Below are 26,723 nucleotides of genomic sequence, written 5' to 3'. Positions count from 1 at the left end.
GAGAATAAAACTAAAAGTTGGTTCTTTAAAAAGATCGATGAAATTGACAAACTGTTAGCTAGGCTGACCATGAAAAAAAAAAAAGAGAGAAAACTCAAGTTACTAAAATCAGGAATGAAAGAAAGTGATTGTTATGAGCCTCATGCAAATAAAAAGAATTGTTAAAGAAATATTATGAATAGTGTGGCAACAACTCACATAGCTTAGGTGAAACAGATAAAATCCTACCAAGGCAGAAACAGCAAAGCTGGCTGAAAATGAAAAAAATAATCCAAGAAGATTTAACAAGAAATTGACATAGTAACAACAACAACAACCCTTATAAGTTTACGGCCTTAAAGTACAGCCAGGACCAGATGACTTCATGGTGATTTCTACCAAATGTTTAAAAAAGAATTAGCATGAATCCTTCACAATTCTTCCGAAAGGTAGAAGAGCAGGGGACGGTTCCCAATTTGCTCTATGAAGCCAGTATTATCCTGGTAACAAAGCCAGACATCAAGAGAAAAGAAGCAGACCAATATCCTTATGAACACAGATGCAAAACTCTTTAGCAAAATTCTGCCAAACCGAATCAAGCAAACATATAAAAAGGATCATAATCCCATGATGAAGTGGGATTTATCCCAGGAATGCAGGCTTGGTTCAAATATGAACTTCAATCAATTCAGCATACCATGTTAATAGAATAAAGGGGAAAAAAAAAAGCTGCACAATCATGTCCACGGAGGCAAAGAAAAAAAAGGTATTTGACAAAATCCATCACCTTTTCATGATAAAACACTCAACAAACTAGGAAGAGATGAGAATCTCCTCATCCTGATAAAGGGCATCTACAAAAACCCCCATAGCTAACACAGTTAATGGTGGAAGACTGAAAGCTTTCAACAACATGAGGATGTCTGCTCGATCATTTCGATTCAACACAGTACTGCAGGTGTTAGCCAGGAACGCTAGGCAAGAAAAAGAAGTCATTCAGCTTGGAAAGAGAAAGTAAAACTATCCTTATTTGTACATAGCATGATCTTGTAGAGAGAGAACATTCTAAGAAGTCTACACACACACACACACACACACACACACACACACACACACACAATTACAATAAACAAATTTAGCCAAGTTGCAAGATATAAGATCAATATACAAAATAAAGTTGTATTTCTATACACTGACAATGAACAATCCAAAAATGAAATTAAGAAAACCAGTTCCATTTACGATAGCAGCCAAAAAAAAAACCCCAAAAACAAAACAACAACAAAAAAACTTAGGAATACACATAACAAAAATCCGAGATTTATATGCTGAAAACTACCAAACAACATTGAAGGAAATTTAAAAAGCCTTAAATAAATGGAAAGACAACTGTACATTAAATCAGAAGATTTAATATAAAGATGGAAATGTTCCTCACAAACTGATCTACAGGTTCAGTGCAATCCCTGTTAAAATTCTAGCTGACCTTTTTTTGTAAAAATTGACAAGCTGTTGCTAATATTTATATGGAAATGCAAGGGACTCAGAACAGCCCAATCAATCTTGAAAGAAGAACAAAGTTGGAGGACTTACATGCCCTGATTTTAAAATTTACTGGAAAGCTACAAGCACTCAACAAAATGTGCTACTGACATAAGAATTTATCTATCAAAGGAATAGAATTTTGAGTCCAGAAATAAACTAACTCATCTATTTAAGGTGAATTCATATTTAAAAAGGGTGTTAAGGCTATTCAATAGGGAAAGGACAGTCTTTTAAACAAATGGTGCTGGGACACCAGTATATCCACATGCAAAAGAATGAAATTAGATTCCTCCCTCAAACCACATACAGAGAAATCAACTCAAAATGGATCAAAGGTCTAAATATGAGGTGAAACTATCAAACTTTCAGATGAAAACAAGGGCATAACTCATGCCATTGGATTAGGCAACGGTTTCTTAAAAGACACACACACACACGCACACACAAACAAAAGAAGAAATAAATTGGATTTTACCAAAATTTAAAAATTCTGGCTTCAAAAGATACTATCTAGGAAGTGAAAGACAATCTACGAGATAGAAGAAAAGATTTGGAAATCGTATAAAGTTCTAGTTGGCAGAATATACAAAGAATTCATCACTTAACAATAAAAAAATCTCAATTTGAAAAGTAGTCATAGGATTTGAATAGACAGTTCTCCAGAGAAAAAATAAAAATAGTCACGAAGTATGTGAAAAGATGCTCAACATATTTTCTCATTAGGAAATGGCAAATAAAATAGCTTTGTGCCCACAAGTATGGCTATGCCAAAAAGGACAGATAATAATATTGGCAAAGATGTGGGAAAATGGGGACCCTCCTATGCTGCTGGAGGGAAAGTAAAATGGAGCCGCCTCCTGGAAAATAGTTTGGTAGTTCCTCACTATGCCTGCACACAAAAAACTTCTATTCGAATGCTCATCTCAGCATCACACATAATTGCCAAAAGGTAGGAACGACCCAAGTATCCATTAAGCAGTGAGCAAACAAAATGAAGAATAAAAACCCAATGGAATATTATTCATCCATAAAAAGGAATGAGGTACTGACCCACACTGCCATAGCTAAATCTAGAAAACACTGTGCAAAATGAACGAAGGCGGACACAAAAGGCCACATGTCATGTGAGTCCATTGATATGAAATGTCTAGAACAGGCCAATCCAACAGAGACAGAAAGATTAATGGTTGTCAGGGGATGGGGGGAACCAGAGTGTTTAAGGGTATGGGGTTTTTTTTGGGGGGGAGAGAAAATTTTCTGGAAATCTATAGTGATGATGGCCGAACAACTTTGCAAATACACTAAAAACCACTGAGCTGTCCACTTCATAAGGGTGAATTTTGTGATACACGAATTATGCCTCAGTAAGAAAGGAAACTGCAAAGTAGGCTGGCAAAGACTCTACTAGCTTTGCATGTCTGTGCTTGAATCTTCCTAAATCATTAAAAGCATATTTGCTAAGAAACCCTCCCCCCAGCCTGCTCATAATAATGAACAGAATATGGTTAGCTCAAAAATCAGCAAATCCATTCACGTATTCGTCCTAGAGACTTCATCAGAGAAACATTCGTCTTCCCAGATCTTCCTCTACATACATACATACACCTTTCTGTGCCTTGTGGTCTTTGTGCAAAGGGCAGAAAGGTTTCCTGCCTGATTGGTTTGTCCACAATTCCTGGCTCTTCCCTCATCAGCCCCCGCCCCAAGTCATCAAGGCTGCTGGGGAATGCCTAGGGCATCTCCAGCACTGAACCAAAACTCCGGATCTAGGGGAAGAATTCACTTCAGGGAACTGTTAACTCAGAACACTTAAATTCTCGGGCACATCTTTGGAGATCTATACAAATGCCACAGCAGAAAGATAGCTTTCTTATTTTCACAGACACAACATTGTGTTGTGTTTCTGCCTGGTATGGGTTTCACATCTGGTTTGGACATCTACCCTGAGCTGGCCCCACCCAGCTGGCAAGCTCACGACCCACCATTGTTTTCTATAAAACAATGCTCCCTCAGACCTGCTCTGTGCTTTTTCAACTGTTGGATGAGACCCGTTGGTGGATTGCGAAATCAACTTAAGTGGGTGGCAGCTAGCATTTTCTTTAAAAGAAGTAAACATTAAGAGTTCTGATCTATAGTAAGAATGAACTATTATCCCATGAGATTTGCTTCCTTTTTATAGATATCTGTATGTAAAATACTTATTGCTGTGGATCATGGTCAAAATATGGAAAACTGTGGAGTGCTCATGTATGCCCCCCCCCCCCCCCACTATCCTACATACACCTTCCACCTGTCTTCAGACTCTCCATTATTCGGACTCCTCTGGAAAACCTTTCCTCATTAGCTCAGTCCCTCAAGATCTCTTTCTACAGTAACTGCTTTGAATTTTAAGAACACATAGATGTTTGTGAGTTACTGAAACTACGCAAGCTGACCTATGGCCTTACTGCCCAAATCCACCACCCGTACCTTTCCAGGATAGGGTGCAAACATGGCTGGTAGCAGCTTCTGGTGCCTTCTGCAGTAGCCTGGAGCATACGATTAGCAGGAGGTGATGCACTGTCCTGCTTTCTAATAGCTGGCACTGCATAATTCAGCACTTTATGTACCGTTTTGTTCCCAGATTGCTGTGTATGCTGAAGTGCAATAGTTAAAGACCAGGGACAAGACAGGCAGTGGGCAAAAGGTCTGGCATCTGGCATGGGTTCAAATCTAGCTGGGTAACTCATCATCCCATCATACCATCTAGCTATGGTAACTCATGAGCTATAGGGCAAGCAGTCCCCCCAAACCCCTTTTCCTGACCTCAGATGGGGGTGATGATAGCAAACTGGGGGCTTGGGAACAAGACAGTACTTGTCAGTGCACTGGGGCTGTGAATACTGACCCAGCTTCAGATATCGTAGGGAGCTATCACCATGGCTCTCGGTGTCGGCTCAGATGTTACGGTCACTTGTATGAGTTCTGAAGCCAGAGCGCAAGCTGCTCACAGGCAAAGACTTGCTGGATTCTTACATGCTTGTGTCCTTGGCAGAGTCCAAAACATGAGAAATGATTGGGAAGCCAAGGTCCAGCCAGGATATAGGGACGAGAAGAGGAAAAGACCATCTGACATAAAAACTAATTAAAAAAAAATCTCACAGAGCAGATGTAAGAATTCTCATTTGAAAGAATCCTCTAGGGGCGCCTGGGTGGCTTGGTCGGTTAAGCGTCCGACTTCGGCTCAGGTCATGATCTCACGGTCTGTGGGTTCGAGCCCCGCGTCGGGCTCTGTGCTGACAGCTCAGAGCCTGGAGCCTGTTTCAGATTCTGTGTCTCCCTCTCTCTCTGCCCCTCCCCTGTTCATACTGTGTCTCTCTCTGTCTCAAAAATAAATAAACGTTAAAAAAAATTAAAAAAAAAAAAAAAGAAAGAAAGAATCCTCTATTCCCAGGAGGGGATTTCTATAGATCACGCTGATGAAATGGGATTTCCTCAACTTCTCTGAGAGAACAGGACATGTCACGGGGATGTATTACTGGAATAGAGACAGAGAACCCTCTGGGGAAAGGAGGTGCAAATGTCCTGGAAATGCCCAGGCCTTGCTAGGTGGCTGGACATGGGAATTCGGATTCACCGAGATTCCTAGGACAACTGTGACAGCAATCCTGATGGGGGGAGGCATTTTCTCCCAGTCACATTTGTGCCCTTGCCTGCCACTGGCCCAGGGGTGGTTTCTATCAGACTGAGTTAATCAGAGTCTGCTTCCCAGGAGGAACTTGAGACCAATGGCAGCGTGTGGGCAAAACTGTGAAGTGAGGGTAGGAGAGGCAGAAGGATCAAGTTTCAGGGGCAAGGGCTGAAAGAGAGGCAGAAAAGGGGGATAGGTAGAAAGGGGCCTGCCTGGCCCTGCTTGGTCCCGAGACCTGCCTGCACCAGCCCCGGAAAACACATATGTACCTTTCTCAGAAATTTCCCTTTCCTGTTTGGGGGGGCTCTAGCTGGTTTTTGTTTCTGGTAGCCAAAGGGTCCTAAGCAGCAGTGAAGACAGAAACAGCCCTGCTGTAGGAGGGGTTTTTCATCCTGCTACCCTGGCCGGAAGCTTCTCACTCCTTGTTTTAATTCTGTGCTCACCACGCAGCCTCCTGCCCCAGGATGTGGTCTCCTGACATGTCCACCAGGCTGGGCCCCAGCTCGCTCATCTGCAAAGTGAGGACGAGGCTACCTCATTCGTTCTCAGGACTTGCTGAATAACCATATCACCTGGGGTGGAGGGTGTGCTTAACATAGTTTCCCGAGCCCTACTGAGGTCCTACAGACTCTTTCTGCTTTAATGCCTTCAAGGCTGTGCTCAAATACACGTTATCTTGCCAAATCCAGATCTAGTGTGTTTTAAAATGCACCTAGCATCGGTTTTAATCAGGTATGGTAAGATGCACAAAAATGGTTTTTTATATATAAAAGTTTTTATATTCACAGATCCCTAGCAACAGGAGGTGAGGCATGCCACGCTGGGGAAGGACCAGGGTTGGTCAGCAGACAGAAGGAACAGGTGGAAAGCATTGGGCAGGAGCCTTTATTGGGATTTCCATGGGAAAGAGCCGGTACAGTGGGAAGGCTTAGGATTGGCTAGTTTGAATAATGTCAGCAGGCTCTGGGTGTCAAGGCCATCTCTAATTATCTGGTATTTGACCCTGGGGTGGTCAGGGCAGAGGAAAACTGCCTCGTGGGGTGGGAGAGGCAGACAGAGGTGGCGGTTCAGAGTACTGGGATCTGGATTGGTTAGTTTGCGTACAAAAGGTGTGCTCCTGGATAAGTTAGTAGTATGCAATCTCTAAAAATCAGCAAGTTCGAGTGCTTCTGGGTTGTACTGGGTACACACTAGTCTCGTCTGGCCAGCACCCATTCCTTTACTGGTAGCAGCACGCTACTGTTCCTTTAGAGAGCCGACCCCCCATTACCACATCAGCCCATGTGGCTTGGAGGGCTGACTCCACCTCCTACCTCTGTGGGTGGGTGTGTGATTCAAGCTTGGCTGATCATGTGTCCCGTAAATACTTGGTGTGTGCATTCTCTGTGCTACGCACTATTCTCGGTAGTGGGAATCCAACAGTGAACAAGACAGCAACCCTTTCCACAGAGGGGTTTACACAGGTTTGGGGCTGGGCGCACGACTAGAGTGTCAACCCCGGGGATTCTGCTGGGAATCGCTGCCTCTAATACCCACCGTCCCTTCCTTCTTATTAAAGGAATCCTATTATGTGTGCAACAGTTTCCAGCTAGAAACCTTAAGTTCCTAGGCTTTCCTGCGGGTAGGAGGGGTCACAGACGGTGCTCGCAACGAGACGGGAGTTCAAGTCCACATGGTGGAGCTTCCAGAAAGGTGAATATTTTCCTGAGGAGACAAGACTAGTGACACGTGTCTTCTGCCCTTCGTCCTTCCTCCTTGTCCCTGGCTGAAACACGGGCACACCAGAGTTGCAGGAGCCAACTGGCAACCCTGAGGACAAAAGCCACCCACTAAGGATGGAGGAACAGAAAGGGGACACTGATGACATGTTAGAGCTACAAGACTAACTTCGAGTCCCCAACTTCAGGGCTTCTTTCTTGTTAGGTAACAAGAAGCCCTTGAGGCGAAGGTTCGGTCACTTGAATTTTCTGTTACGTGCAGCTGAATGCAATGTTTAACTCAGACAGGGGCACAGCCTGGGCAGTGAATCAACCCAATGGGATGGGAGCCTGGACGGCTGGAAGCCATCTGTGTAAGATGCCCAAGGATGAAGCCACCCCAGGGCAAGCACCGCCCAGAGACGGACGGTGTCTTGTAACCATCTGAGCCCAACGTTCAGCTTTGCCTGAAGGTAAATTCTCCCAGAGAACTTGCCACCATGGGCTTTTTGGCTTAAACCAGCCTGAACTGGGTTTCTCTAACATTAAAAGAGTCTGGACTGATTCATGGGGGAAATGAGTTTTGGGGGGGGGCGGGGAGCTGCAAGGGTAATGCAGCAGTGTCTATGCCTCGGGACATCTCCCCCAACACCACCAGCAGCAGCCCCTGCTGGCTCCCACTGCCTTTCCTTCAAGTTCAATGTCGGGGACATCTGAGATGCTCTGCACAGACTCCAACTGACGTGCAAACACAAGAGAAAGAAGGGCCGCAGCTGTTTGTGTCACTAAACTCTCAGGTTTTTCTTCTGAAGTAGAAAATTACAATATAATTATGTGGCAAAAATCCTGAAAATGAACTGTAACAAAACAGATGGCTAATCATACTGGAGGCAAAAATTGAGAATGGATACAATCGCTGATGAAAATTTCAAACACGTTCATTTGGACAGTTCTCTAGACACGCCAACTAAGGGAGTGGTTAACTTGTGGCACATGGGGCTGTGTGTCCCTGCACTATAGAGGTCCACGAACCCTGGGGCTAGGAGCATCTGCAAGACCTAGGGAGTGTAGCCATAGACCAGGGGTCCTCAACCTTGAGGTTAAATCTGAATCTTCTGGAGAGCTCCTTAGATGCTCCCCAGAGCTAATGGCTTGGCAGGTCTGGAATGGGGGACCCAAGAATTTCCATTTCTAACAAGACCCTAGGTGCCTTGCTTGTACTGGGACCACACTTTGGGAACCACCATTTCTGATGAACTCCGTATTGAAAAACAGCATGTAATTAACAAACTAAAAATTCACCCATTTAAATGTACAATTAGTGAGTATTTGTATATTATGAAGCTGAGTAGCCACATCACCACTATATAATTCCACATGGTTTTCATCACTCCCAAAAGAAAGCCTGTACCCATCAGCCATCGTGCCCCATTCCCCCTCCTCTCTTCAAACTCTGGCAACCACTGACCTGCCTCTACAGATTTGCCTATTTTGGACATTCCATATAAATGGAATCACAATATATACCTGTGTCTGCCTTTCACTTACATGTGTTTCCAAAGTTCATCCATGTTGTAGCAGGTATCGGCATTCCTTCCTTTGTACGGACGAATAATATTCCATTGTATGACTACACCATATGCTTACCTGTCATCACTTGATGGGATATTTGGATTGTTTCTACTTCTTGGCTACCATGATTGAGGCTATGACCATTCGTGAACAAGTTTTTGTGTGGACACAGGTTTTCATTTCTCTTGGGCATACAGCTAGGGGTAGAATTGCTGTGTCATATAGCAACTTTGTTTTAACTCTTTGAGGAACTGACAGAGTACTTCCCAAGAGGCTGAACCATTAGGCATTTCTAACAGCAGCGTGTGAGGGTTCCAATAGGTCCCCATCCTTGCCAACACACTTTCTCTTTTGAACCTTGCCATTCTAGTGAAGGGGTATTTTACTGCCGTTTTGATCTGCATTTCCCCGATGACTAATAACGTTCAGCATCTTCTCGTGGACTTACTATTTGTACATCCGCTTTGGAGAACTGTCTATTCAACTCCTCTGCCCATTTTTAAAATTAGGTTGTCTTTTTGGTGGTGAGTTCCAAGAGTTCTGTATATATTCAAGATACTAGGTACTTATCAGAAATACGATTTACAAATGTTTTATCCCATTTTATGAGTTGTCTTCTCACATTCAGTGTCCTATAAATCACAAAAGTTTTACATTTTGATGAAGTGCAGTTTATGCTTTTCTTTGGCTACTTATGGTTTAAGAATCCATGGTCCAATCCAAAGTCATGAATGTGGACACGTGTTTTCTTCTAAGACTTTCGCTATTACATTTAGGTCTCTATTTCGTATTGAATTATTTCGACGTGAGTTTGGGATACAACTTTTTTTTTATTGTGGTTATTTTCCTAGCACCATTTGAAGACTCTTCTTTCCCTCATCGATCTTGGCACTCTTATCAAAAATTACTTGACTTAAAAAGCATTGGGTGTATTTCAAGACTCTCAATTCTATTCCATTGATCTACACTTCTGCCCTTATTTTAGAACTAGTCTTGATTACATCTTCCTAGTAAATTTTTTTAAGTTTTTTTATTTTGAGGCAGTGAGAGTGCACAAATGGGAGAGGAGCAGAGAGAGAGAGGGAGAGAGAGAGAATCCCAAGCAGGCAATGCAGGGCTCGAACCCATGAACTGCAAGATCATGACCTGAGCTGAAACCAAGAGTCGGACACTTAACTAAGTACCTAGGCACCCCTGTGGTAAATTTTAAAATCAGGAAGTGTGAGTCCTTTAACTTTGTTCTTTTTCAAGATTGTTTTGGCTATTCAGGGTCTCTGGCATTCCCATATGAATTTTAGGATTAGCCCACCAATTTCTTGCAAAAAAAAAAAAAAAAAGCGAGATGGGATTTTGATTGTTCAGGATCTGAAGATCAATTTGGGGACTTATGTCATTTAAAATATTTTTTTAAATTATTAAATGTTTATTTTTGAGAGAGAGACAGAGAGCAGGGAAGGGACAGAGAGAGAGGGAAACACAGAATCTGAAGCAGGCTCCAGGCTCCAAGCTGTCAGCACAGAGCTCAATGTGGGGCTTGACCCCATGAACCATGAGATCATGACCTGAGCCAAAGTCAGATGCTCAACCGACTGAGCCACCCAGGCACCCCTCATTTAAAAGATTTTAAATCTTCCTATCCAGAACATGGAATTTAGATCGTTGAGGTCTTTCAATGATATTTTGTAGTTTTTAGTAAGCACTTCTTATGCTACCTTTGTTAAAGTTATTCCTAAGTATTTTATTCTGTTTGATGTGATTATAATGAAATTGTAATTTCACTTTCAGGTTAACGGGTACTGGACAGAAATACCACTAAAATGTGTACATTTCTCTTGCATCCTGCAAATTTACAGTTTTTTGGTGGATTCCTCAGGATTTTCTGTATGCAAGATATTATCTCTGAATAGTTTTACATTTCCTTTCTCATCTGGAGGTCTTTTAATTTTTTCTTGCCTGTTTGCCTGAATAAAGGCTCCAGCACAATGTCGGACAGAAGTAGTGAGAGTGACATCTTGGTTTTGGTTCCTGATCTGATGGGGAAAGCTTTCAGTCTTTTCACCATTAAGCACGATATCAGCCATGGGGTTTTTGTAGACGTCCTTTATCAGGTTAAGTTTTCTTCTATTCCCAAGTTTGTCACGTGTGTTTTTTTTTTTTCCCCATCAAGAAAGGGTGTTGGATTTTCTCAAACGCTTTTTCTCTATGGAGATGATCATATGTTTTTCCTCTTCAACAATGTGGTGTCTTGTTTTTCATATGTTGAGCCAATCCTGCATTCCCAGCCTAAATTTCATTTTAACTCCATTTCATAAAGAGGAAAGCAAAGTTCCATGAAGGTTGCTAGACTGCCCCCAATCTCACAGAAAACTGGAGGCGGAGCCTCCCCAGCCAGCGACCTCCAGGCTGGCCTTTGTGGAGAGGCAGGGGGTGAAGGTGAAGCGCGGTCAAGGCTAGATCAATGACTGACCTCACCGTCACCCCAAATTCGTGTTGTGTCTTCACATCTTGGAGGTGGTTTGCATGCACACTCTCTCTGTTCTTCACAGCAACTTTTTGGGGGACATGCTTCCTACTTCACAGGTTAAGTACATTGAGGTTTGGTGAAATTCAGTGATGTGAGCATCTCAGAAAGCGAGAGGTAGTGCCAGGACTTGAAAGCAGATCTTCAAAGGTTAGATCCTCAGTCCTTTCTACTACATTGCTCGCCTGCCCTGAGTTCCCTGCTTTCAAGGCCTGGGGACGTCCTTTTGCTACCCACCAGCTGTCCATCTAGAGCCTTCAACTCTTAGCTCATGGTTGTGATCTAAACAGAAGAGTCCTCTGGAGAGGAAACCATTAAAGTTTTCTTATTCCTTGGGGTAAATGAACTTTAGAATCAATTTTTAGTTTTCAATACATTTTTATCCTTAGACTTAGACATTGCCCATATTTAGACTTGGCATTAAATTAACTGCTTTCTGGGGCACCTGGGTGGCTCAGTCAGTTGAATATCTGACTCTTGATTTTGGCTCAGGTCATGATCTCACGGTTCCTGAAATTGAGCCTCGCACAGGGCTCTGTGGTGACAGCATAGAGCCTGCTTAGGATTCTCCCCCCACCCCACCTTTCAAAATAAACAAACGTTAGAAATAAATGAATTGCTTGCTTTCTGAGGGGCACAGAAGCTCCATAATTAACTGAGGCTAGACTGCCAGGTTCAAATCCCAGCTATGGTATATGCTGTGCGAACTTGGAAAGTATTAAGCCTCTCTGCGTCTTCAGTTTCCTCATCTGTAAAATGGGGAGAACCATGGTTCCTACCTCACAGCACTATGGAAAACTAAAAATGAGTCAACACAAGTGAGGTGTTTAGAATAACACCCGGTGCTGGGGGGCGTCTGAGAGGCTCAATCAGTTAAGCATCTGACTTCAGCTCATGATCTCACGATTCAGAAGTTTGAGCCCCGAGACAGGCTGGAACCTGGAGCCTGGTTCCGATTCTGCCCGTACCCCCCTCACGTTCTCACTCTCTCAAAAAAAAAAAAAAAAAAAAAAAACATACAAAAATAATAACACTCGCTGCCAAGTGAACACTAAACTTAGCTAACTATTGTTGATGTTAACAATTGTATTAACTTCCACTTAATTGAGTACGACTGCCAAGCACCGGGCTGCGTGTTTTTACAGAAAACAGGCTCAGAGAGCTACGGCAGCGTGCCAGAGGTCACACAGCTAAGAACTGACAGACCCAGGATTCCGACACTGAAGCCTCTTATGACCCCGTCCTGACTTCTGGAGGGTGGGTTTTGATCTTGAGGGCACTAGAGGGTCGAGGAGAGGCCGCATGGGAAGCAAACGAGGTCAGGACCACAAGCAAGCTGATCTGCCACGCTGAGGCTTGGGAGGGAGGGGAAAAATGAAAGAGAGGATGAGGAAGTAAACACCAGCCTTCAGCAAAGTCAGAGGCAGGCCCCGTTGAGGGCTGACACAACGATGCAGGCAGGCTGGGCACACGGGGACCCAAAGCCCAGGAAGATGTACCTGGCAGCCCAGGGTGGAGGCCTTCCCCAAGGGAGCCACCTTGGCCTGGTCTCCGTCCCCCCCACCCCCCAACACCGGCACAGCCAGGGGACAGACGTGGTAACGGAGAAACGGGGTTGAGCTCCCTCGTCTGGTACAGACCCCCGGGCCCCCACCCCGGCCCTGTGGAGGCTCCACATCCAGCTCTGCGACTGGACGTAAAGGGGTCCCAGAGCCGGAAGGTCTGGGGTTGGTGTGCCAATGTCCTCATTCTGAAGACCTCAAGTGAGGGCCAGCCCTGGACCCCACTTCAGGGATCTCAAGGCTTCCAGCAGAGAGGGTGGTTCTGTTCCCAGTCTCTGCTATGTGGCAGTGGGTGGACCCCCAGCCTCCACGTCCCCCTCCGGGAGATGGTGGTAAGTCCTCGGCCTCACCCCGCTCAAGGAAGCGTGGGGAGACCAAAGAAAAGCAGAACGTACGGAGCTCATTGCCCAGTCTCTGAGGGCCTCGTCTGAACTTGGAGGCCCCAGGAGCAGGAAACAGAGGCCGCGCTAATCCCAGAAACACCAAGAGAGTGCAGAACACTCGCTGGCCTGCCACCCCCCACCAGCACACCCTCTGGCCTTGAGCGTTTTGCACACTCTACAAGGACAGGGCAGGGCTGGTGGTTCCCAGTGTTTGAAAACCACACAGACCCAGCAGCCAGCCTCCTCCCTCCCCTTCCTTCCTGCTGCCCCTTACAGCTCAGGGCCGACATGCCACCTTAGCAGAAGGCCCTCTTGGCCCAAGTCAACAGTGGCACCAAAAGACGGCACTTTGGAGTCGGGCAGGCCTGGGTGCCGGCCTCACCTGTGGCACCCCCTCTTCTGTGTGCAGCTTCCTGAGCCCCAGTCCACTCATTCGGTAAATAGGGATGAACACCAACCACCAGCAGGGCTGCTGGGCAGTACCCTAAGTACTTAACATAAGGTGCTGAGCCCAGTGCTGGGGCCAGAGCAGCTGCCTGATGAAGCTAGAGGCTGGGGCCCCGCCCCTCCTCGGTCTCCCGGAGACAGAGCCATGCGCGTTCCTTGGCAGGTCCGGTCTGAGTCATCAGTAAACCCTGGGTTTACTGCTTTCCTCCCTGCTGCACTTTGGCTCTCGTGGAAGTGCACGTCCTGAGCCGGCCCTCCGCTCCCGTTCTAACCTCCCTCCGGTGTCTGCAGAGGTAGCTCCCTGACTCCCTTGCAGCTCCAGTCCCGGACTCAAAAGAGCTTCCGTGGTGTGAGAAGAGTGGAGGCGGGGCCAGGCTGCCTTCCTACTGCTTTAGAGGCACTCTGGTCAGACAGCAGGGCTCGGGGGATTACTGGGATTTGCTACAGGGCGTCTGTGCCCAGGCACTAGCTGCGTGGACATCAGAGACAGTCCGGAGGTCTGGCCATCGTCCCAGTGTCCAGTTCGTGTTGCTGTGGGAGCTGAGGCACAGCTGTGGCAGCGGCCTCCCGGTCCCTGGATCCCAGCTCTGATGGGAAGATCTTGAACTCAGCAGCTCTGTCACACCCTGGCTCCCCACCGCCCTGATTCTGGTGTGGCGGCGGTGGGAGCTGGCTCAGTGGGTGGGCTCCATCGTCACGGCCGGTGTCCAGACTAGAGTGCCCTTCCCACGATCACGTAGGGCACCCTACAGCCACCATCTCCTGATAGCGCTAGAGGCAGCTGTCATGGGTCCGACGAGGGATGCCGGCGTGCATGTGCCCAGACCCTCCTGCTCAGGGCCACCCTTCTTAGGGGCCACCAAAGCCATGGTGGCAAGCACAGTAGACTGACCAGGGGTGGACATCTGACCTCTGGACCAATGGCATTCTCTCTCTCAGGACTGTGGAATTCAGATACAGCACCAGTGAGCTAAGTTAGGGGAGCTGGAACTGTCACGGGTCGGTCTGGGGTCTACGGGAGGCCACAGTCTGCCACGTGGGCAGTGAATTTGAGAAGGCCAGTCTGCAGGCAAGGAGAAGAGAGGCGAATGTGAAGAAATGAAGACAAGGGCCAGGAAGAATCCTGATATCCATTGAGGCCCCGAGTCCAGACCCGACATGTCTCCAACGGTTTCTGTGCTCTTGGGATCCACCACCTCTAAGTCCTTACTTAAAAAAAAAAAAAAAAAAAAAAAGGTTCCCTTTTTAGCACAAGGGAGCCTGGTGGGCTTCATGTTGCTGGCATCTGCAGAGGCTTGGGGACCCCAGCAGCTGATGGGTCCTGGACCCCTTCACCTCCTACCTCCCAACTTGCTCTGCCCTGGCCTGGAGGCAGGGACATCACGGAGCAGATTCCTGGGCTGGAGCAGATGCCTGGATGTTTGGTTCCTTCTGCTCAAGACTGCCCCTTGGGGAAGCCCCTGCCCCTCTTTGGGACTCAGTTTCCCATTTTGTAGGAGGAGGAGACAGGTCTTAAACTCCTAAGGTCCTTTTCAATCCCAGTATTCAGACACCATTTGTCACTAATCACAGAGACCCGGAGGGAAATTACTTTCATTAGATCAAAAAAAAAAAACAACCATTGAGACTCTTTCTCCAGTATGCTCTGTTATCTGTTTTTATAAACCACCCACAAGCCAGAAACTGAAAACATCCACATGACTAGCAACCGGCAGATAAATGTGGTAAATCCATACAATGGATCGTTCAGCCACTCAAAAGAACAAAGTGGTAGCACACGCAGCAACACGGATAAACCTTGAAACCACACTGAGTAGTAAAAGCGGCCGGTCACAAAAGGCCACATGCTACATGATTCCATTCATATGAAAGGTCCAGAATAAATTCCAAAGGGACAGAGGAGTGGTTGCCAGGAGATGGGGGGATGGGGCAGGATTGCTAATGGGGAAAGGGGTTTCTCTTGGAGGTGGTACAGAGATTCCGAAACGGACTGCAGTGATGGCTGCACGACTTTGTGAATATAAAAAACCGCTCAACTGTATACTTTAAAGGTGTGAATCCTACAGTAAGTGACCGCTGTATCCATACGGCTGTTCTAGGGGGTGAAGGACACACTTCATCATGAGGAGCACGGAGCGATGGACAGAAGTGCTGAATCACTAGCTTATACACCTGAAACTAAAATCACACTGTGCTAATTACACCGGAGATAAGATTTAAAAAGGATAAAGTTGTTACACTAAAAAGTCAAAAAACGCTCGGCCAGCGTTTGTTCTCATTGGGCTGTGAGGAGACCACCTCAGGGCTTCGCGGTGAAGGACACGGGCGCTCCTTTGAAGTCCTGACTCTGACTTACGAGACCATTTCTCTGGTGGCTCCTGAGACAGAGGCAAGAACAAGAGACTTTCCACCCTACAGAGCCGTGTCTCTGGGGGCCTGGAACAGACGGGAACCGTGCGCGGAATTTCACATGTAAATGAGCGCAAGGCAGAGCTCATTTCAAGGTAGAACGGGTTTCTCTACCGCTTTCACAGATGCGCCAAGGGGCTCAGCAGCAAGAACGTGCCCATGGGTTTCTAGAGCTCCATTTCTGCAGCATGCCCCCCCCCCCCCCCCCCAAACAGGGTTTTAAAAGACTAAATAGACTGCTCTCCTCCCAGCCGGGACAGCTTGCTCAAGTGCCAACTAGAAGTGAGAAAGATGGGGTGGGTTGGGGAAGAGTAAGCCCTAAAAGCATCCCGAAACCTCCAGATCGCCTGTGCTGAGTTCTATATTGAAGGAAGAGAAGGTGCAGCCGTGCCATCCAAGGCCTGATGAGAGCATGTGAGGTCCCCAAAAGGCCTGTCATTCAGCTCGTTTCAACCGTTTCCTTGCCACAGATTATTTGGCAATTCGCTGGTTGGGCTACCGTGCCGCCCCCCACCCCCCCCCACCGAGTGCGTCTGGGGTCCGAATGCCACTGTGCAAATCCTGGCTCTGCCCCCTCCTCCTGAAGACCTTGAGCAACACAGCCTCTCTGCGCCTCGGTGTCTTCACATGGGAAATGGGATGATAGCATGCACCTTCCCGGTTGTCGTGTGGACTCGACGGGCTAATACGTCAAGTGCCCTGCCGGGCCCACTGTAGCGCTCGGTGAGTTTTACCTCCTGTTACTGTTCCAGCACCAATCAAGGCCCTGGACTTCAGAAAGGCACACCTGTATCCTAGTCTCTCCACCGACAGGCGCTCGACTGCCTCCTAGGTCCAGGATACATACACACCTGAGGCCATTTGCTTGCTCTATGACAGCTCTGGGGCTCATGGTCTGGGACTCTGCTGCCCAGGGGACCAGCCTGTGATGGTGTCCACAGCTCGAGAGGCAGAGGCTGGAAGAGGGCTCCCCACTTAATGGCTGTGTGGCTTGGGAAGTCGCACAGCCTCTCGGGGCCAGTCGCTTCACTTCTCTGTGCCTCTCGTTGCTTTGCAAAATGGAGAGAACTGTCCCCACCTCATGCGTTGTGAAGATTAAATCAAAGAAAACACACAGAAATTTCTTAGAACAGGGCAGGGGACACAGAAGCCCCTTAAGAGCCTGGTTCCCTGACTTTGCACTCCATGCCTGACATCCAGCAAGTCCCCAGCGCTGTGAGAACAGTGGCCAGAGTCCCGGTATACACGATGGGACTCCCTTCCCCTTTCGGGGGCAGAAGAAAGGCGTCCCGTTGGTCCACAGAGCAGGGGCCTCACAGACCACAAGTCAACCACAAACGGCCTGCACGATGGGCTTTCCCCAGACAGGCTGGGACTCACGGTCACCAGCTGGCAATTTCAGAGCAGTTCCCAGGCTGCAGGCCAGTTTCCATGGGAGAAAAAGCTTCTCTCCCCTTCCTCTTCCCCCAGCCAACAGGTGGCCTGGGAAGCTTGTTAACCAGCCTCCACAGCCCGGAGTAGGAAGAACAAGGCTACATTTGATGTCAATATAACACTAGCAGCAGCTCAGGTGGGCACGAAGGCCGCCAGGTGGGCACCAGGGCCAGGCTGCTGCTGCCTGTCCCCGGCTCCAACCCACAAGCCCAGGGATCCCTCATGCGGGCGGCAGAGCCTGGGGGTCACAGGCTGGGGCCCCTCCTCCACCTGTCAGCGGTGCGTTAAGGAATGCTTCCCGTAGTTAATTGCTTGGACTTACCCCACACAGCTATAAGCTCCTAAAGAACAGAGACCGTGGCTGTCCTGTTCCCACCTGCATCCCCAAAGCCCACAACCGTCTTGTACGCAAATATCTACTGAAAAGAAACACTGTCTTATCTGCAAAGTGCCCAGAGCTGGGTTCCTGGCACACAGCAGGCTCAGGATGACCGCAACTCCAGGCCTCCAGGGATCCTGGCACCTGTGACCTTTCCAGAACATGGTCTGTAGTCCAAACAGGGAAAGATGAGAAAAGCTGGATATAACTCAGTTATAACTCAGTTAATGTAACTGAGGGACAGAGGTTTAGGGAGGCGAAACAGCTTCCCCAGGGCTACCTGCTGGTGAGTGGTAGAACCAGAACTTGAATCCAGGGCATCTGGATTCCAGAGCCTGCCTCCCAGGCTGCCCCTGACGACACAGAAGAGCTGTGAACAGAACCAGTGGGCCTCAATTTATTCCTGACACTGCAGCTAGGCTGGTTTCAAGCTGACCAGAGGAATGGCTTCTCCCTTCCTCCCATCCACACCCCTGCTCGCCCATGACCCCTTCCTGGGCCCAGCTTAAGAGCCCACTAGCTCCCTCTGCCCCTAAAGTGCCCTTGGGGCCAGCCCCCAGCTCCAGATCATTGTGAAGCTACCACCAGAGATGAACTGAAACAAGGTGAGCGAGAGTGGGTGGCCGAAGGGCCTGGAGCCAGACGTGGGCTTTCCCAGAGGCTCTGGGCCCCACTAAGTTCCTACAAACCTCTGCCCCACAGGAGCCTCGTTTCTCCTTGCCCGCTGTATACACCTGGATGGGCAAAAGCCACACAGCTCCCCTTCTACCCCCCACTCCTCAGAGGAGGCAGAGGTGAGGGCAAGAGGAGGAGCAGGAAGTACCTTGTGGTTTCCAAGGCAACACCCGGAAACACATCCATCCCTGGGGAAACAAAGGGGGAGAGAGCTTTCTGCAGGGACACAGGAAGCCAGGCCTGTTCCTGAGGGCTAGGACAGGCAAGCCCTGGCAGGAAGCTCCCTGCACTTGGCTCTGTCCCGAGCTGGGCCCTGGGGAATGTCCTGGAGCCTCTGGCTTGAGGAGGAAGGTGGGGCAACAGGAAGCCCTGGGCCACCAGGAAGGGCAGAGGTCCCTGCGGGAGGACTCACTGGGGCACAGAGCCCGGGAGCTCCCTGGTCCCCAGCCCTTGCAAGACAGCAGCATTTGAGGCCTCCTCCCCATCTCGCCCAGGACATGACCCGCCCAGACTCCTGCACAGGGAGCTAGATCCCATTCTCCGCAGTCACTTCTCTGAGAAGTGCCAGGACCCAGTACAAAAACAAGGAAGGGACAGCAGGCCTTGGGGTTCACCCCACCCAATCCTGCCAAACTCAAGGTTTTGAGGAAATGGAGAGGTGAGTGGTCCTTACATGTGGCTGCCTCAACAGCAGCTGTCAAGAAGGACATATCCCTTCTTTGGTTTCCTGCAGAGTCCTGGACGGTGGGCAACGTCCAGACAAGGATCCCCACGAAGTGGCCCATGAAGGGTGGTGGCTGTGGCCCATCAGGCCCCATATCTGCAAAACGGGGACTCTGTCACCCACCTCCTGGGACTGGAGAAGACAACTCATGGAACGGTAGCTCCTCCCCGGAAAGGCTGGCTGGACCTCGGCTGCCTCTCCCTCCTTGTGACCACATCCTAGCCCCCAGTGCATCTGGTCCTCAGCCCCTGAAGAACTGAAACCCAGGGGTGCCTGCAGCCCCGAGGCCCTGGGCTTGCCCTGTGTGGATGTGGGAGAGGAAGTGGCCTGGTAGTGTTACGATGCAGGGCTGTGTGGGAGTAGCTGGGGTTCCAGACTCCGGGCCTATGCCTGGACCTCTTATGAACACAGAAGTGAAAAATTCTAGGTGGGGCAGGGCCCTGTCCCGCTTCATTGGACTTGGAGCAGATTCTGCTCCTGGTGGACACACTGCCCTCCCGGGATCCTGCCCCATGAGGTCTTCTCTCCTGCAGTGTGTCCGAACAGGTAATCAGATACAGGTTCCCAGGATCTGGAGAATCCTATATTCTTTCAGCACCCCCACACCCAGCCCCAGGGGCCAAGCTCCCGCCCAAGCACAGCGTGACCCACAGGCCACAAGACAAGCCGCTTGAGTACAGCCCTTGCTCCCCCAGAGTCTTCCAGCAGGTGGGTGGACGTGTCAGGGACGTTTGAGACCCGGTTCCCCTCAGCCTTCTGGTCGGCAGAGGAACACCTGGGGAGGCCTGACCCCCAGGGATGGGCCCCTCTGCGACCTCAGTGACGGAAAAACATTTCACTTTCCCGGTCTGCCCTTAATGTGAAAGAAGGCTGGGAGGTACTGACCAAGAGCATCAATTTCTAATCTGGCCAGGTCCCACGAATCCCCCAGAGAAGGCTTGAAAATGCTGATTCCCAGGTCCCATGCCAGGCTTTGAAATGTCTGTGTTTTAGAACCAGACCCCGAATTTTGGGAAGAGACCCTGGGAAGCTGTGATCGGCATACCCTGGAGACACTCATCGAGTAACTCCGAGGCAGCCCTGTGAGCCCAAAGGGCTCTATTTTCAAGATAAACGAGGGGGCATCTGGGGGGCTCAGCTGGTTAAGCATCTGGCTTTGGCCCAGGTCATGATCTCACGGTTCGTGAGCTGCAGCCCCACGTCGGGCTCTGTGCTGACAGCTCAGAGCCTAGAGCCTGCTTCGGATTCTGTGTCTCTCTCCCTCTGCCCTTTCCCTGCTCACACTGTCTGTCTGTCTGTCTCTCTCTCTCTCTCTCTCTCTCTCTCAAAAAAGAGAAAAGATAAACCACAGTGGCAGAGTATTGCAGCTGGGTAGGCCCAAGCCATCTACCTGGGGGCAAGAGTCATCCCAGAAAATGGGGATGAGGGACTGGACAGCCTCTCTCTCCACAGAGCCACCTCCCAAATTAGGTGCTCTGTGAGCCTGATGTTAAACACAGAATTCTTTTCAGAAAAACATCAAGTTCTGGACAAAAAAAAAAAAAAAAAAAGGAATTCTTCCGCCTTTCAGAATGACCAGATGCCAAGATAAAAACTCCAAGGTGGGGGGGGGGGGGGGGCTTTGTCTCCTATTTAGGACTTGAAGAAAGTTGGCTAAAGATAAAGGTGCCCCGGGCGGGTTTGGGGCTCCTCTTGTATGTGAACTCACTGGAAAGACAGCTGCCAATCACCTACCGTGTGTCAGGCATGAGCAAAACAGACAAAGATCCCTGCCTTTGCGGAGGGGACGTTTAAACAGAGACCCGAAGAAGGTGAGGGAGCAAGCCCTACGGACCACGAGGGAACGTGCATTCTGGCGACGGGCAAGCGCAAAGGTCCTGAGGTAGGGCATATGTGGTATGTTCTAAGAAGGATGGTGAGGAGGCCGGTGTGGCTGGAGCAGAGGGCACAAGAAGAAGAGCAGGAGGTCAGGTCAGCAAGGAGCTGACAGTCAGAGGACACTAACTTCACAGATCACACCTCAGTGAGGTGAAAAATGCTGAGGGCTTAGGGCAGGGTGGTGGCCTGATCTGACCTATTTACGAGCAGGAGATGTCAGATGTATAAGGTATAACTGTGTAGGGTGTAATTTGTGGCCTTAGAATGTCCTGTCCCAGCAAATGTAGGGTTGGAGAGTCTGAGCAGGTCCATAAAAACAACAGTGCTGGCTGCTTTTTCTTACTGCAAAAGAAAGACCAGTTGCCCTGGGCATTTAAGTGCAGTCACTGGGGGTTCCTGGTACCCCTCCCCGCTCCGTGTCTCCAGCCGACGTGCTCTGTGGCACACAGGCTCCCCTACACCGGGCGTGCCTGCGTCTCACTGCAGCTCTAATCCATCAATACTTAGGACATATTTATCAAGTGTCTCCAAAGAATCCCGGTGACCTAATGTCGACCCTTCACACCAGCCCCGCCCCCACCTCTCCTCATGGGTCCGGGCCTCCCTCCTGAAGACCACAGCTTAGCCCGAGGGCCCTGCACCCCAGGACTCACCGGGCACGGAGAAGGGGGACAGGAAGGCAGCCTCAATGGGCTCGGGCTCTGGGGGTGGCGGTGGGGGTGGGGGTTGCTGCTCCTGTTGCCGCTGAGGGTCCTCAGGGTTTTCCACGGGAACGTTCCCATTCTCGATATTTTCGTGTCTCCCGTTCTGAAGCGGCTTGCTGCTCACACCGTTTGCCGAGTTGATCAGTCTCTGCCGCTGTGTGGACAGGAGGCAAGTGAGACGCCAAGACATGTTACAGAGTATCGCACGGTGGCTTTGCTCCTTACAAGCACACAGCCCTTCCAGGTTTCTGGAACACACTCCTGGAGGCCAGTTTGCCTGGGAACTGGCCCAAGAGCCTTGGAATCCATCTAAGTTCGCTCATTTCCATTTGCGGTGCTCATTCCAGCTCCTCCGGTGGGCATTTATTTACAAGCTGCCTGAAGACGGTCACAGGGAAAGCCTGCATCATTGCTTTTAATTTTTAAAATGTGTATTGTGCAAAAAGTACACTTCTATGAAGCGTAGAGCTCGATGATGTGCTACATCAAGAAGTAGAACATTTCCAGCCCCTCAGAAGACTCCCTCAGGCACCTCCCTGGTTCATATGCCCCTTTATGTGTAACCACTCTGACTTTTTACAAACATCGGTTAGCTGTTCCTGAACTTCGTATAAATGGATTCAAATAATATGCATTATGCTGTGTCTGGCTTCTCTCACTCAATATCTGTGAAATGCATCCACGGCGTCGCACGACTCGGCAACTTAACTATTTTTCACGGCTGTAGAGTAATACGTTGCATAACCCGCAATGCATCCTTTGCCTACTGAAGGGCACTGGGCTGTTTCCCTTCTTTGGTTATTATGAACAATGTTACCGTGAACGTTTGTGCACTTCTGGACACACGCACTCATTTCCCTTGGGTATTGAGGAGTGGCAATTCTAGGCCACGTAGCAGGCGCGTGGTGAACCATTTCGCACTCGAATCAGCAAAGGATTGGAATTTCAATGGCTTCCCATCCTTGTTAACACCTGACACTGGCAGTCCTTCTATTTAGTTTTTTAAGTTTATTATTTTGAGAAAGCGTGTGTGCGCCGGTTGGGGAGGGGGAGAGAGAGGAAGAGAAAGAGAATCCCACCCACCTGTCCCTTTCCCTGCCCCATCTCGTAGTGACTGGCAAAGCCCGCCCGCCTCCTTTCCACCCAAGCAGAAGCCTAGCTTCCTCACCAAGTCCATGGGCTTCTATAAGCCAGGGAAAGGCAGAAGCCACATTTCAAGACATCAATAGGTTTCACTTTGCAAGGAATCTGCCTTCCTGTGCACACTTCCCCTTTGTCCGGCTCTGATTACAAACACCAGTGGGTCCGTCTGAATGAGGCCTTGGGGGTAAGGACTGTCACACAGTGGACACTTATATACCTCTCCCCATTCTTCACCAGGAAACAAAGAGTCAGTGAATGTGTCCCCCAAGGCACTATTCTCTTCCTGTGTGTCCAACGCCTATCCTCATGGTTACCGGAAGTAAAGATATCGTTATGAAAATAGACACATGTTATTTCTCTTAAAGAAAAAAAAAAAAAAGAGGAATTGACCATTTATCTGTCTTCATGTTGGTTTTAGGCAGGGGCTCCTAAATCATGAAGTCTAGGGTGGGGTGAAGATTTTAAAATTCTTTTCTTACAAGTGTATCCATAACACTTAGCATACTGAAAAGAGCAAAGAGATCTATGCCTGTGACTTAAGCCCACATATGCAGACACAGTGTTTTGCTACCTGTGTAACAAACCCAAGTAGCATCCGAAGACCGGTCATCCCTGTAGTTAAAAACAAAAACCTACCTGTGCAAGGACAGAATTGTAAAGAGGGAGGGAGGCACGACTTAATGGCAACATGAATGGCAGAAATGTGAAGAGGTCATGATTCTAGCTTAATAGGAACCAACAGAGAATTGTACCTGGAGAACTACCTAAAGCTACCTAAGGTTGTATTAAAAGAGGCACAGATTGTAACACAAAGGAGGTGATGGATCCCCATGCTGCAAGAGCCAAACTGGAAGATGGTGAGGACTGGAACCCTGTTACATCAGGGAGGGTATGAGGTTCCAAGGATGTTTAGATTCAAGGAGAAAATCGGGGGGTGGCAACTACTTCCTGATGTTCCAGGGGCTGCCACGTGGAAGAGGCCATTAAAAGCAACCCAAGCAGGCACTATTATAGAGGGAATAAAGATATAGAAAGAAGGGGCAGAGGAGGTGCCCCTCATGATCTATGCAGTCCCACTTACATAGTCTAGACTCAGGTTTGGGTGGGAAATTCCCGTTCTACCCTCATCTTAGTGGTGTGGCTTTGGGCAAATTAGTTTGCCTCTCTGATAAATTGGAAGTAGCATCTTCGGATGGTAAGAGGATTAATGCTGAAACACAGGTAAAACATCCTGCACCTGCCTGGCACTCAGCAGGTGCTCAGGAAATTACAGCTAGATGCACCAGCTCAAAGAGACCAGCACCCAGGTGGGAGACGGATTCATGAGGCAGGGGAAACTGAGGATGGGTGAAATTCTGTGCCCCTCGGCAACTCACTGCAGTGGCCACAGGGGAAGACAGTCAGGTGTAGCCTCGGAGTAAAGGAAAGCCATACCTCTCACACGTTCCCCCAAACATCCCCCCGCTGCCTCCAAACACCCCCCACCCACCCCGTTCAAGAACCCTCTCAGCTGCTCTGCCCTCTCTTGATGAACAAATGAGGGCATCTGTCCCACAAGTACTAGACTCTACCACGGATTAACTGCAGCTTTACAAACAGCTCTAACACTCTGGAATTAAAATAACTGAACATTTGAATGAGACCAAGGGTCTTAAGAAACAACTTTGAATCTGGGCATTTGGGTTTCCCACTCCCATTGCCTGATGCACTGATCCCAAGATACTGGTTAGCCTCCAGGCAGAGTTGTGTGTCACTGAAATTTTTAGTGCTGTAAGCCTTCTGCCAAACATCCTCAGTTAGAGAAACTGAGGCCCAGGAATTTAAGTCAGTTAGTGGCTAATGTGAGATTAAAACTCAGTTTCCAGGGGCGCCTGGGTGGCTCAGTTGGCTGTGTCCGACTTTGGCTCAGGTCGTGATCGATCTCACAGTTCATGAGTTCAAGCCCCACATCCGCTGCTGTCAGCGCAGAGCCTGCTTCGGATCCTGTTTTTCCCCCCCCCGCCCCCCTCTGCCCCTCCCCTAATTGCACTCTCTCAAAAATAAACATTAAAAATAAAACAAAATTATCTCAATTTCCTCTACTAGCCTGGCCTTTCTGGCTCCCAGTGCTGCCTTCCAGGGAAGTCAATCCCAACCCGGGAGGGTGGGGGGGAGCAAGATTTTCCCAGCAGCCTGAAGAAACATCTGGGGGCAGGACAGTATTTTCCCAGCTCATCAAAACCCCCATTAATTCCCTGGTGTTTATCCCATGAAAAAGATACTATATACCCAAATCCTTCAGAGTGGTCCCTATCCCCACTCAATGGGTACAATTATCATGCTCAAGAAAAACAGCCAGAATTCAGTAAAATTTCATTGATTCATATTTTACTGATTTGAATCAAAAAAATGATTCAGAATGATCCAAAATCTGCAATGTTTCTTTTTTTTAATTTTATTTAAGTTTACTTATTTATTTAGTTTGAGAAAGAGAGCAGGAGCTGGGGAGGGGCATAGCAAGAGGGAGAGAGAATCCCACACAGGCTCCACACTGTCAGCACAGAGCCCGACATGGGGCTCGAACCCACAAACTCAGAGATCGTGACCCGAACTAATGAGTCAAGTGCTTAACTGCCTGAGCCGCCTGGCACCCCCGCACTCTCTTTCTTAATACACCTTCCACACAGGGGACATAGGAATCCACATACGAATCCAGAAGTGTTCAAAGTACAGATCCTTTAAGTCCTGCGTGATATCATTCCTGCATACACCTGAGGTGCTAACTACCGATTATTAGCTATCAAAGTTTCAAGCTCTCTGATAACTACCTGGGTCTGAGGGTTAAGGACTCACAACTCCAATATGCACATGCACGTACGTGGCAAAGACCGAACAAGCTGGGGAGCAATTAGAACCCCGCATCTTTGCTACGCTGTTTGTATATTATATGGCATTAAAACTTTTTTGTTTTTCCAAATGAAAAAGAGGGCACAAAATTCAAGCGGCCCATCAGGGTGTAGAGTGAAAAAGGCAGTTTCCAGAGGTAACTGCCATCCACCTCTGTCCTTGGTTTTCTTCTAGAGTTGTAGCATCTGTAGAGAACAGGTATGTGTTCACCTTTTTTTTGTTCTAAGTGACACTTTAAAGACACAATCCATACTTCTGACTGGCCTTTCTCCAATTAGCTTTACTGGAGCGCGTCACAAAATACTCCGCGGACATCGACATCGTGGAAATGGTACTCGATTGCGGCCTGCCTTAACACACCTCTGGATCCGATCGTTTGCTCCCCGTAGGGAATGTTTGCTCCGCCTTCCTTCAACAGGTGCAGCAATAAAGGACATCCTGGTGGCCCTAACAGCAGGAAGCGCCCTGATAAGCCAGGGCCTCCTCAAAGCGCAACGCATCGCCCCAGGCTACTCACTCTCAACGCCCTTTACGCAAACGTACCTCATTAATTATGATCCTACTGGCCATCCGTAGTCGAGTCCTGGGCCCAAACTTATTGGTGATCATGATGCGTAAGCCCGCCTCCGGGAAGCTGAACTTGGGAGGGCTGGAACTCATGACCTCATCCACCATCACCACCGCGTTTTTGCTGTACTGTGGCTCCTCCTTCACTATATTGAGCACAATGCCACAATTAGTGCTGACATCTCCCTAAGGACAACACCCCAGCACTGAGCTCATGACTTCCCCTCACGCTGCAGACCTCCTTGGGCTCTGAGCCCCGCACCCGCTGGGGAGGCTGACTTAGTCTTAGTGGACCACCTGCCGACGTGGGCTATTCGCCGGGCCCCGTGGTCCCTTGCTACAGGACTCCTTATGAGCAGACACTCCACATCCAGCCCCGCTGCCAGATGATGCCCCCTCTCTCTGGGGCCCCTCTTGGCCAAGTGCGGGGTCTTCTGGCTCCTCATCTAAGCCTCCCTGGGAAGCCCGTCTATAATTCAGACAGGGTCCCTCCCACCCTGTGACTGTGAGGGGACCTTTCTTACCCTCTGTTGACAGAGGCTCAGAGG

At 48.8% G+C, this 26,723-nt stretch overlaps 1 protein-coding gene across 2 annotated transcripts in view; it reads right to left on the bottom strand.

Annotated features, from left to right (window-relative positions):
• SLC24A4 (solute carrier family 24 member 4) overlaps nt 1–26,723 on the bottom strand; it is a 171,973-nt gene that overhangs the window by 14,605 nt on the left and 130,645 nt on the right. For both annotated transcript variants that reach the window (XM_019462090.2, XM_019462091.2), the window contains exons 11-12: nt 26,152–26,321; nt 21,529–21,733 (exon numbers count right to left, since the gene is read on the bottom strand). In XM_019462090.2, the coding sequence (XP_019317635.1) occupies nt 21,529–21,733; nt 26,152–26,321 (375 nt within the window). The remainder of the gene's footprint in view (nt 1–21,528; nt 21,734–26,151; nt 26,322–26,723) is intronic.

The sequence above is a fragment of the Panthera pardus genome, unplaced genomic scaffold, assembly GCF_024362965.1.
Source record: "Panthera pardus isolate Hobbes unplaced genomic scaffold, ASM2436296v1 HiC_scaffold_24, whole genome shotgun sequence".
NCBI classification, from domain to species: domain Eukaryota; kingdom Metazoa; phylum Chordata; class Mammalia; order Carnivora; family Felidae; genus Panthera; species Panthera pardus.
Note: the sequence above shows the minus strand (reverse complement) of the source record. Positions and strands in the feature narration are given on the sequence as shown.